This window comes from Mandrillus leucophaeus, unplaced genomic scaffold (genome assembly GCF_000951045.1).
Source record: "Mandrillus leucophaeus isolate KB7577 unplaced genomic scaffold, Mleu.le_1.0 Scaffold231, whole genome shotgun sequence".
In the NCBI taxonomy this organism is placed as follows: Eukaryota; Metazoa; Chordata; class Mammalia; order Primates; family Cercopithecidae; genus Mandrillus; species Mandrillus leucophaeus.
In genome coordinates this window covers 3,029,445-3,042,480 of record NW_012102377.1, presented here as the reverse complement: position 1 = coordinate 3,042,480, position 13,036 = coordinate 3,029,445, and the positions used below count along the sequence as shown (strand labels likewise).

Genomic DNA, 13,036 nt, shown 5'->3' with positions numbered 1-13,036 from the left:
CCCAAGTTCGCACAAGTAGTCTGTGTCCGTGCCGGGATTAAAATCCAGATCTGTCTTAAACCCTGTGACCATAACCTCTTCGCATACTACTCAACCTTGAGTGAGTTCAAAATCAAGCTGAAAAAAAACTGTTCTTGGCAAGGAGATGGGTAAGATTGGGTTTTTCAAAGTTCTGGAATGTTCCTGCCTCTTGTTGGTATTTCATGGGCAGCAAACCTGGCCTTTCAAAGTTCTAGAATGCTCCTCTTGTTGGTGTTTCATGGGCAGCACAACTGGCCCTTTTTATCTCAGTTGTAGATCCTTGAAGGTCAGTTCACTTTGGGGTTGCTGGAGTTGTGTTTACAGAGTCAGCCCTCACCTTGAGAGGGCTCCTGTATTAGCCCCTTTTCATGCTGCTGATAAAGACATACCTGAGACTGGGCAATTTACAGAGAAAGGTTTTCTTGGACTCACAGTTAGTTCCACATGGCTGGGGAAGCCTCACAATCATGGCGGAAGGCAAGGAAGGGCAAGTCCCACCTTACATGGATGGCAGCAGGCAAAGAGAGAATGAGGAAGACGCAAAAGCAGAAACCCCTGATGTAACCATCAGATCTCGTGAGACTTATTCACTACCATGAGAACAGTATGGGGGAAACTGCCCCCATGATTCAATTGTCTCCCACCCGGTCTCTCCCACAATATATGGGAATTATGGGAGTACAATTCAAGATGAGATTTGGGTGGGGACATAGAGCCAAACTGTATCAGCTCCCGAGCTGTGGCCCATCCTGGGGGCCTCTATGAGGCCTACAGGAATCACTGCAGGCCCGACGCTGACTCTGTTCTGCACTCTTGCTGTAGCGGAGACTGGGAATTAGACCTAAGTATAAAGGCTCCGTCATTTCTAAGACTCTCGGGAACCACACTTATAAACTGTAATACTAGAATCAGTCATCTTTAGTAAAGTTTCGGTGAAGGCTGAGGGCTCTCTGAACCCATGTTAACTAACACTCTGTTGTTCTTTTCCTGTTGCAGGACAGCAAGGCCTATGTGACCATTCTCTAAAATATTTAAGCTCGAGAATCACAGAGCGGAAGCTGCAAGGCTCCTGGCTGCCTGCCAGCCGAGGGAATCTGGAGAAACCATTCCTGGGGCCGCGTGGCCCCGTCGTGCCCTTGTTCTGCCCTCGGAATGGCCTTCACTCGGCACATCCTGAGAACAGCCCGCTGAAGCCCAGGGTCGTGACCGTGGTGAAGCTGGGTGGGCAGCGCCCCCGAAAGATCACCCTGCTCCTCAACAGGCGATCAGTGCAGACATTCGAGCAGCTCTTAGCTGACATCTCAGAAGCCTTGGGCTCTCCCAGATGGAAGAATGACCGTGTGAGGAAACTGTTTAACCTCAAGGGCAGGGAAATCAGGAGCGTCTCTGATTTCTTCAGGGAAGGGGATGCTTTCATAGCTATGGGCAAAGAACCACTGACACTGAAGAGCATTCAGGTGGCTGTAGAAGAATTGTACCCCAACAAAGCCCGGGCCCTGACACTGGCCCAGCACAGCCGTATCCCTTCTCCAAGGCTGAGGAGCAGGCTGTTTAGCAAGGCTCTGAAAGGAGACCACCGCTGTGGGGAGACCGAGACCCCCAAAAGCTGCAGCGAGGTTGCAGGATGCAAGGCAGCCATGAGGCACCAGGGGAAGATCCCCGAAGAGCTTTCACTAGATGACAGAGCAAGGACCCAGAAGAAGTGGGGGAGGGGGAAACGGGAGCCGGAACCCGGTAGCAAGCTGCCCAGGGAAGCCACTCTAGAAGAGAGGCACGCAAGGGGAGAGAAGCACCTCGGGGTGGAGATTGAAAAGACCTCGGGTGAAATTATCAGATGTGAGAAGTGCAAGAGAGAGAGGGAGCTTCAGCAGAGCCTGGAGCGCGAGAGGCTTTCTCTGGGGACCAGTGAGCTGGATATGGGGAAGGGCCCAATGTATGAGGTGGAGAAGCTGGTGAGGACCAGAAGCTGCAGGAGGTCTCCCGAGGCAAATCCTGCAGGTGGGGAGGAAGGGTGGAAGGGTGACAGCCACAGGAGCAGCACCAGGAATCCCACTCAAGAGCTGAGGAGACCCAGCAAGAGCACGGACAAGAAAGAGGACAGAGGCCCAGAGGATCAAGAAAGCCATGCTCAGGGAGCAGCCAAGGCCAAGAAGGAACTTGCGGAAGTTCTTCCTGTCACAGAGGAAGGGCTGCGGGAGGTGAAGAAAGACACCAGGCCCATGAGCAGGAGCAAGCATGGTGGCTGGCTCCTGAGAGAGCATCAGGCGGGCTTTGAGAAGCTCCCCAGGACCCGAGGAGAAGAGAAGGAGGCAGAGAAGGAGAAAAAGCCATGTATGTCTGGAGGCAGAAAGACGACTCTCAGAGATGACCAACCTGCAAAGCTAGAAAAGGAGCCCAAGACGAGGCCAGAAGAGAACAAGCCGGAGCGGCCCAGCGGTCGGAAGCCGCGACCCATGGGCATCATTGCCGCCAATGTGGAGAAGCATTATGAGACTGGCCGCGTCATTGGGGACGGGAACTTTGCTGTCGTGAAGGAGTGCAGGCACCGCGAGACCAGGCAGGCCTATGCGATGAAGATCATTGACAAGTCCAGACTCAAGGGCAAGGAGGACATGGTGGACAGTGAGATCTTGATCATCCAGAGCCTCTCTCACCCCAACATTGTGAAATTGCATGAAGTCTACGAAACAGACATGGAAATCTACCTGATCCTGGAGTACGTGCAGGGAGGAGACCTTTTTGACGCCATCATAGAAAGTGTGAAGTTCCCGGAGCCCGATGCGGCCCTCATGATCATGGACTTATGCAAGGCCCTCGTCCACATGCACGACAAGAGCATTGTCCACCGGGACCTCAAGCCGGAAAACCTTTTGGTAAGCCTTGACTTTGGATGATATGGGAGAGGGTGTTTTTAGAATATGGGATAAAATTGGCATCAATTGCTTTATACTCTGTCACCTTTACACACTAGAACTTTACTTTTATGTTATTACAACATACTGTTCCAGTATTTAAAGCTATGGTTATAGGTCATAAGTTGCTGAGATAAATTAGTTTTGATTAACTTATGGAAAAAGAAACCTTCCAATTTAAATAAAATGGAAAATGTCTCCTCATCTCTGGGAGAAAAATGTGTTTGTCTTGATAATGACCACGTGAACTTAATTTCTTGGTACTTAGGTACTGGGATGCCTACTGGTGGCAGCTTCCACTTGAGGCTTTGTGTGCATCATCCACCCTCCCACTGAAATGCCACTTTGGTCTTTTTGAAGATAATTGCTTTGCTGAGCAGCTCAAAAGGTGCAGTGCTGTAAGGGTCTGTGTAAGGAGTGCTGATGAGGCTGGCTCTGGAGTCAGATAACTTGGGTTTGAATCCTGGCTTTCTTAGTTGCTTGCTCTAAGATAAGCCCTTTATCTTGCTGGACCTTAGTTTCATCATTTTGTAAAAGAGAAATGGTAATAGTGCCTATTTTGGAAGGTTGCCTGCAGTTTGAGTATGGGAAAAAGAAAAACAGCCCCTGACAGCTGGGAGCTGGCCTGACACTCTTATCTCAGCTATGCCATTCTCCTGTTGAGCATAAGCAATTTCACAGATCACAACATCAGATAAGGCCACTCTGTGACCATAATGGATCAAGACAAAAGCAAAACCCCTTTATGCTGATGTCCAAAAGCAGATAAAAATAAGAATATTGTCCAAACCACAAATAAGGTCACATGTCCCCTTTGTGGCTGCTGTGAGTGACTGAGTGCATTGCTTCATCCTTCCTACCTTCATGTAAGAATTATTAAGATACCTGATTATAGAATTACCCCCACGTGCTGACACTATCCAGCCCAGAGCAAAACCCTGCTTTCACGAATCCTCCCCCAAATCATCTAACACAGCCCACATATTGTCATGAGTCCTTTAAACACTCTCTTACTTTGATTCCCAAATCCCAATCATGTGTGTTCTCACTTATTGCAATGAGTCGGTATATTAATGTGTTTGAGTACAAGTGTGTGCCAGGAGGTCTTTGTCATGATGACACTGTCACCCTCTGGCATATTCACCCCCTTTCTTCTTTATAGCCCTGATCACCACTTGATAGAGTCTATATTTACCTTTCTGTCTCCCTCCTCTTATTGGAGAGAAAGTTCTAAGACACAATGGACTTTGTTTCATTCAGATTGTGCTCTCAAACCCAGAACAGTTCTGTCACTTGGTCGACATTTAATACGTATTAGTTGTATGAATGCCTAAAGGCCATACCATGCTGCCTGGGAAGCAGCAAGAACTCCATCAGTGGCAGAGATTATCACTATTATTACATTAAAAACAACCCTGATATCAAGGTGAATCTCATGAGTAAGCATTCAAAGTCACATCACTGCGGATAAAGCAATAGTGAATGGACACAGTGATTTTGATGGGCCATATTTTGGCGAGGAGCTGGGAAGGTCCCCTGGGGGGAAGGGATTTATGCTATTTTCTTTAGTTTCCATGGCTGTAGACTCAGCCTGGAGACACCATCCCAGTGCATTCGCCTGTCTGTAAACTGCTCTCACAAGCAGGTGAAACACTGAGTGAGTCAAACTAATTATCCGGTGAAATTAGGTCTACGTTGACCACTAAGTCGAGCAACCTTGTTTTTGTGTTTTTGTAACTCATAGAATTACAGAAGCAATTTGACTGGTTGGATGAGTGGTCTGAATTACTCTTTGAACAATTTCATTTTTTGCATTAGCTGGATGTCCTTGTCCTTTCTTTACTCGCTTTTTGATTGTTCCTGTCTTTTGGGTCTGAGCCCCGATATCTTCTATGTGCAATGTACTGTATGCTCTTTATTATGGACACTTTGGAATTGCAACAGAGCAGTGTTCTTTAACAACTCTCTGCTTCTTTCACTGAATAGCCTAAGCAGGAGAGATCCCTTTCGAGGCCTAAGGAGGTCCCCTGAGCTGAACATTTCAGACATGTGCCTACTATAGCATTGTAACAGTTAAACAAGTTCTCAGCTATGTGGAATGAGATCACTGTCTTTTGGAGAGAGTTAGCTTAGTTTGCATTTTCTAACAAGATCCTGGCACCAGTCAGTTGAGTCGACCCATCTCTTGGGCAATAGAAGCTCTCATTTATGTGGAGGGGTTTATCAGCTCTTTTTGAGATGGAGAAAGTCAGCACTGTTATAGATCACATGGAGGGTGGTTTGAGGAAGTAGGAAAACAGCAAGGAATATGTTTAATATGGACAAGCTACTTGCCTCTGGGTAGTTCTTCATGGTTTAAATGCCAGTACGTGCATGTTTTAGTGCTCGGGGGCAGGCAATGGAATTGTGTATGTTTTAGTGCTCGGGGGCAGGCAATGGAATTGTGTATGTATGTGTGTGTGTGTGTGTGTGTGTGTGTGTGTGAGAGAGAGAGAGAGAGAGAGAGAAGGCAGACTACAAAGTGGTGTAATTTTTTTCATTCTAAATGCATGAGTTTTTGTTTATCGGAATTGATCCCAGTTGATATGTAGACCCTTTCTTTTTTCTGATTTTGAAGAAAACCTATATACATATATTTCAAATAAAAAATCTTTTTTGTGGTGTTATGGCTTCTTCAGAAACTGTAGAAAGCTACATATTTGAGCCATCTTATGTGGAATAGGTTGATATATTTGTTTTCCTGTGGATAATTTGTCAGCTTGCATTTATCAAAATGGACAGGTCTGGCACATTTATAAAACATGTTTACCCTTTTTCTGGGTGAGTAAAGTTTAACATATTGTTATGTCAGAAGTCTAAATGCTATCCGATGTCAGCGCTTTTTGGTTTTTCAGAAAGCAATAGAGATAATGTTGGATTGACAGTTGACTCATCTGGGTTTAGCAAGGTGTCATCTCTAAAGCTGCTGATATAATTACATTGCAAATTTGTTTGGCCTTCTAAGATTTAAAACACTAATAAATATCACATTGGTGACTACTGTCCATAAGTTGGTGTTCTTCAATTGCCTTTAATTTAGTGTTTTGCACTTGTGTTGAGCTTTATATTGTCAAACTAATTGTTTCTGCCTTTAATGGATGGCTGCTGTGTCTGCTAAGACCTGTCTTTGTTAAGCTTTGGGAAGTGATTACGTTAGAACTAACTTTTGATTACACGGCTGATTGCAAGTGTTGCTGCTTTTAGAGACTAGCTATATGTGCTAAAAGCTCCTCATGAATATAGCAAGCTTATCATGTTTTAATCAACAGAAATATTTATATCTGATAATTGGGCCCTAGAGTAAAACTTTAGGCCTACGTTACTGAGTTTATCTATTTCTACTGATCACGTTTCCTGATAAGATGATGGTGCTCTTCTTCCCTTAGGGTTATTTAGACTCCTGAGATCTTACAAAAGAAGTTTTAATTATAAGAATTTCCAGCTTGCAGAAATACCAGTGTTAATTGCTGCTTCTGCCAGTGTGTGCTCCTAGGAGGAGTTGGAATATGCTGGGTGGTGTTGGCTGGGCTCTGTGGAAGGAAGTGGGGAAGCAAACAGGAGCTGGAATAGTGGTGATGATTAGACCAGCTCACACACACGGTGGAAGGGCACAGGGCAGGTTATTTATAGCTGATGGCTGAGAGATTGTATTCATCAAAGAAAGCTGGGTGAGCGGGATGGGGAAGGAGACTGAGGAGGTGTCAGACATGAGCATTGAGCACAGTCATTTGAGAAAATTTCTTCCAGAATAAGGGGAAGAGAAGGATGTGTTCCTGCCTGGAAATAGAGTGGAAGGGAATGAGTAGGGTGGGCATGCTGCTACACCTCCACTAGCATATAGGGTGCTCATGTCTCTAATTCTGCTACTGCCCCCAGACTAGCTGGTATAGCGCTGGAGTGCTGGGAGCAGAGATCCCCGAAATCCAGGAGAGATGGTGGTGGGGATAGTGGGAACAGGTCTCAGCTTGGTCAAGGACAAAGGTTGTACCCTCTTTCTGGTCTCCTGCTGGTTCTAGGAAGAAACAGGCTTGTCTATATATTTACTGGTGAATATGACTAGGACAGGGCAGTGACTGGTGTCCCTAAAGGTGGCAGGGAAAATCTAGAAGGATAAAAAGTAGCCAACCACACTTCTTGCTCATTCTCCCTTTACAATGAACCTGTTCAATCATTTTCTTGGTCTGAATTCTGTAAGTTCTTTTTCCCTTCTACTCTGATATATAAGAAGGACTCACTGATTATTGCTGTGGTAGTCACTGGTTCTGCAATGCATCATTCTCCTTGATCAGCAAGATTTCTCTTCTACCAGCTTCAGTTTCAATCTCCTTCCCCTTAGCTTCTCATTAATAGTCCAAGTATTCATGAATGCATTTATACCCCAATCACATTTTAAAAAAACTAGCAACAACTGTGAAGTATACTTAAGCTCTGCTTAATAAAATAAAGAAATATTAATTTCAGTAATAACATGAAATTACCAAAGAAAAAGTACAGTGACACAAGTCTTTAGGTCATTGGCCCATTTTGATTGGTCATTGAGAATACTGTTACATAAGAGATTGAACTCTAGAGAACTGCGGGGTATATTCTTGTCAGAAATCATTGCAGTTATGACTGTAGGTTTACATTGGTAAGACAGACTCAGTATCCATTTCAGCAATTTCCAGGACAATAATAGTATTTGTACACTCAGTGAACTTATGTATTTCCAGGGTTTGGCCACATAGGCAGAGGTTACAGGAAATTTCTCATAGTCTTCAAAATTCTAGGTACTGGGTCATCTTGAGGATTGAGGTTTTCTTTCCTCTGTAAGTTCCTTTTGAAACATCCACCTGAAAGGATAGGTGTCTAATAAGTTACTGTCTGCAGCAAGTTATCAACAACAAAGACAATTTTAAAGTATGGTTCCTATTTATCAACTTGGTGGATATCTTCTAAAACTGTGACCTCATTTCATCAAGGAGGCCTGAAGATCTGGTCATTTGGTAAAGGAAAATAACAGCACCTTCCTTTAGTCCACTTAATCCGTGTGTTCATGTATGTTATCACCTCTCTAAAAGAGTATATTCTTGTGAGTCATTTGAGGATCTAAGATTAAGTTTCTTAAACCTCTTTAAGGGCATTTGGAAAATGGTCTTAAGCTGAGGAAACAACTCAGTAAATCTCTTCAGGTTTCTGAGATCTAAGGTCTAGTTGTCTAATTGCAACGGAAACCCTCAGATTCTGGTTCATCTTCTTGTGGAAGTCGCACATGTTAGGGGTTATGTGAGGGGAGGGAGAAAAGAAGGAGTGAGGAGTCCGCTGCCATGGTCCCAGCAAGAGATGATGGTGGCTTGGTCTTGGGGACTGCAGTACAGATGGGGAGAAGTGGTCATCCTAAGGGTAAAGACAAGACTTGTGAGTGGATTGAATGCGGTGGATGAGGAAAGAGAAGACTCAAGGGTGACAGATGTTTCTGACCTGAAGCTGGATCAGTCGCAGCCCTATTTTTCTAATGGAGGAGGGTGGTTTCTGTGTAGTTATGAGGATGAGAGTCTGACTGAGTTAGGATAGAATGGAAGGTGGAATACTGTAGACAGTGTGTAGAGACGCCTCTTTCAAGGGTGTGTGCGTGTGTGTGTGTGTGTGTGCGCGCACTCACGAAGGAGATCATAGATATGGGACAGTTGCTAAAGAGGGATGCAGAGAAAATAAGGGTTGTGTTTTTTTGAAGTTGAGAGATATGACAGCATCTTTATGTGATGATGGAGCCATTCTCTGAGTTGGGGAACTGTGGGAGAGAAGCAAGGTCGAGGGTTTCTAGCATGTTGAATTTGAGATGATCATCCGATTGGATGACTAGGTGGTGAAGTAAAGTGTGCTGTGAAATATGAGGCTATCAAGTTCAGGAAACACCTACAGTCCAAAGTCCTTCATCAGCTGGGCTGGCCACCTCTGATCAGACACTGGGTTAAAAAGACAGTGCATCACAGTGACTTCTATGCTCAGAGCTGTCATTAGCTTCCCTTCGCATTCACATTCAGAATACAAGCCAAGGTCATTTCCATGGCCTGGAAGGTCTTATATGATGTGGACTCCGTCTTCCTCTCAAAGCCACTCTCCAGCCACCCAGCTCCTCACTCACCCTGCTCCTGCCCCTGCTTGCTACATCAAATCATGCATGTCCATCAGCCTTCGCATTTACTGTTTCTTCTACCTGAAAACTTGCTCCTCACATCTTAATATGGCTCACCCCTGCCTTCGTTCAGATGTTACTTCCTCAGTGAGTCCTTCCTTAACCACTTTATTAAAAAAAAAAAAAAAAACCCTGCCACTGTCTGTGCCAGCATTGCCAGTAGAATTTTCTGTGATGATGGAGATACAGATTTCCTGTATCTCCACAGCCCAATGTAGTGGCCTGTAGCCACATGGGCAGTTCCTCCTGTCTAAGGAACTGCATTTTAAGTTTCATGTAAAAATCAATAGCCATGTGTACTTAGTGGATACTGTACTAGACAACGCAGCCCTTATCCCACTTTTACTTTTTCAAAACGCTTATCACTGCCTGACATTACATATTTATTTGAATATTGTTCATTAATAGAAAGGAGGCTTCATAAGAAAAACAACTTTATCTGCTTCATTCACTACTTTATTCTTAATATTGCAAACACTGCCTAGCAGATGGTAGGTGTGTAAATATTTGTTGTATGAACATGGGATTTTAATTAAGTAGAAATAAGCGGATGCAATAAACAGACACCAAAAGCATTTTGTGAGCATGCCATGTGACAAGTCCCAGGGAAGACTTTTTCCTCACTGATTTTTTTTTCAGTCATACTTTTGTATTATGGTATGTTTATGTGTTTGTGTATATATCTATATATAGATATATCTATATATAGATATATACACATATATACACATATATATGTAGACAGTGTGTATAGACACCTCTTTCAAGGGTGTGTGTGTGTGCGCACGCACGAAGGGGATCATAGATATGGAACAGTAGCTAAAGAGGGATGTAGAGAAAATAAGGGTTGTGTTTTTTTTGTGTAGATATATACACAAGGGTGTTATTTTTGTGTGTGTATGTGTATATATATATATACACACACACACACACATAAAAGTGTTATTTATGGTGTATGTATATATATTTTGAGACAGTCTCACTCTGTCACCCAGGCTGGAGTGCAGGGGTGTGATCTCAACTCACTGCAACCTCCGCCTTCCAGACTCCTCCCACCTTAGCCTCCCAAGTAGCTGGGACCACAGGTATGAGCCACCACACCTGGCTAATATTTTGGTATTTTTTGTAGAGATGAGGTTTCGCCATGTTGCCTAGGCTCACTTCAAACTCCTGGACTCAAGTGATCCACCTGCCTTGGCCTTCCAAAGTGCTGGAATTACAGGACTGAGCCACTGCACCCAGCCTGTATTATGGTATATTTTGCTGTCGTTGAAATATAAACGGATTTTAGGTATTGGAATTTTAATGTGAATTGGTTTCTAAGATCATTTCATTCTTCACAGCCAGTTGAAAATGGACCTTGGAGGGAAAAAGTACGAGAAACCATGATGGATCAAGTAAGAAGGTGGCAAAGATAAATTAACTTTATCCATGTCTTAATCCTTAAGGGAGCCACTTGTTGTTTGGGCCGGACTCTGCTGCCATCTTCTGTTCAGAGATGAGAATTGCAAGATCACATTTAAATTGAAGGAGAGGGCAAATTGTTGAGAAAAATAAAGATTCTTCTTGAAGCTTTGAGATATCCAGATGTTATCTGAATGCCTATGTAAATAATGTAGATCACTTGGATTCCAAGCATGACACTTTGATGTGGCTGGAAAAGGGTGAGAGATGCAGGCAGATAACAGTCATTACAGTGTCATGTAAAGTAATCTCTTACACACTTTCAGTTAGAGAACAACCGAAAATGAGCCCCCAGCAGGAACATGGCCTAGAGCAGCAAGTTTAGGTAGGCTGCAAAATAGATACAGGGAGATGTAGGGTGAGGGCAAAGTGAGATGTGTTCAAAGGGGGCTTTTGTGCGCCCCCACCACACAACCCAGGAAAGCCCTGAAAGGTTTTCTCAGGCAGGGACATTGAAGTGCGTCATTTGATGGGGTCTTTGGCTGTCTTGATGACCACCTGAGTGCCTGGTCAACCGAGAGTCCTGAGGTCCCCTGCTCTGATCAAATCACACCTGCTGTGTGGCATTTGGTGCTGGACATTCTTGGTTAAGAAAGGCATCAATGACATGGGGGCCATCCAGAACTTTACCGTGTACACAGATCTCTCTGAGGTTGTGAGGAAATGCAGATTCTGGTTCAGGGGCTCTGGGGCAGCTGAGAGCTGTAACAAGCTCACAGGAGATGCTGATGGTGCTGGTCCAGGGTCCAGGGGCTGCACTGGGAAAAGGGATGAGTGAGGGAGGGTGACCAGGACACCAGGTCCTGTAAGGATTCACTAGAGTATCCTTGGTTGTTGTATTAGCCAGAGTTCTCTAGAGAGACAGAACCAATAGGATTTGTGTTTATAGGGATGTATGAGAGGGGATTTATTAGGGGACTTGGCTCACATGATTATGGAGACTGAGAAGTCCCATGACTGGCTGTCCACAAGCTGGAGACCCTGGGATACCAGTAGCATGGCTCAGTCTAAGTCTGAAGGCCTGAGAACCCAGGGGTTACTGGTATAAGTCTTGGAGCCCAAAGGCTAGAAAGCCTACAGTTCTGATGTCCCAGGAGGAGGGGGAGAAGGGGGTACAGAGAGAGAGAGAGAGACAGAGACATCAATTGCCTTTTCCCTGCTTTTGTTCTATCCAAGCCCCAGCTGGCTGGATGCTGCTCTCATCCATATTGAGGGCAGATCTTCTGCACTTGGTCCACCTGGACTCACACACCAATCTCCTCTGGAAATACCTAACAGACACTGCCCCGACCGCGACCCCCAATCAATGATGCTTTACCAGTACTAGGTATTCCTTAATCCAGTCAAGTTGTCATCTAAAATTAATCATCACAGAGGCTAGCTTGGAGAAGCCAGAGGCGAGTTGGGGATCACGGTACTTGCTTCCCATCTTTGGAGGGTTGTGTTCTTATTCAGCATCACCGGAGAGCGCAGATTTAGAAAACAGGAATGGGAAAGGAATTCTGAATCAACATAGGGGTGAATCTCCTCACAAGCTGAGTGTGCCATAAATGGGATGAACTACAGCATGGAGTTGTGGAGTCTTTTCCATTTTGAGATTTCATTCAGACATGAACGATAGTCTGGTGGGAGGATGTTTGAGACACGTTTTTTGCTTGGGTGGAGGTTTGGGTTTGATGGTATCAGATGTCCCACAGATTCTGGGAAGAAGAATTATTCTAGGACAACATCACTCATTTAATTTCAAGGTTTAAGATAGGAACTGTTCTGAAGCCAAATATGTGAGGTGCTTGTTGCAAAAATAAGCCAAAAAACTTGCAGACAGTGTGCGACCTTAAAAGTAATTGAGCTGCTTAGGTAGAGGAAATAAATGACAACACTGAAGAATATTAAATAACTCTTGACAGTAGAAGCTGGAGACAGAAGAACTAAAGACATTGGGCCACCTGGGGCCACTTTCTGGAAGGGACAAGTGGCACCACTGATCTTAACCGCCCCCCCAGTTCTGCTTATGCAATTGTTGATACTCAGGGGATGATCCTGAGATTGAAAGAGAAAAGCTATAGCGGGAAGAAACCAGAAGAGGCATAATATATCTCACATAGATCCATATCATACTCTAAAAACAGATTTGGCATTTTGAAAATATATCATTCAGTCTCTGGATAGTTAACATAATAACTTTTCAAAGTAAAATGTGAGTTTCCAAAACGTTTAATCTGCTACAAGCTCAGTGGAGCCAGGTTTTGGAATTGGGGGCTTCCACGAGGAAGGTAATGTTTCATTTATTTCACAATAGGAACACACTTGTTACTCTGGTGTACTAAGTCAGCTGAAAGCTTTATTTAATTTATTTATTTTTAAAACTAATTTGTTTATTTTTAAGACAGAGCTTCATCCTTTCACCCAGGCTAGAGTGCAGTGG

At 44.3% G+C, this 13,036-nt stretch overlaps 1 protein-coding gene across 1 annotated transcript in view; it reads left to right on the top strand.

Moving 5' to 3' along the window:
* The first annotated feature begins 243 nt into the window (after positions 1 to 243).
* Positions 244 to 13,036, top strand: part of DCLK3 (doublecortin-like kinase 3) — a 29,672-nt gene continuing 16,879 nt past the window's right edge. The window contains exons 1-2 of the mRNA XM_011981912.1: positions 244 to 307; positions 1,018 to 2,894. Coding sequence (XP_011837302.1) covers positions 1,443 to 2,894 — 1,452 coding nt within the window. The 5' untranslated portion in view covers positions 244 to 307; positions 1,018 to 1,442. The remainder of the gene's footprint in view (positions 308 to 1,017; positions 2,895 to 13,036) is intronic.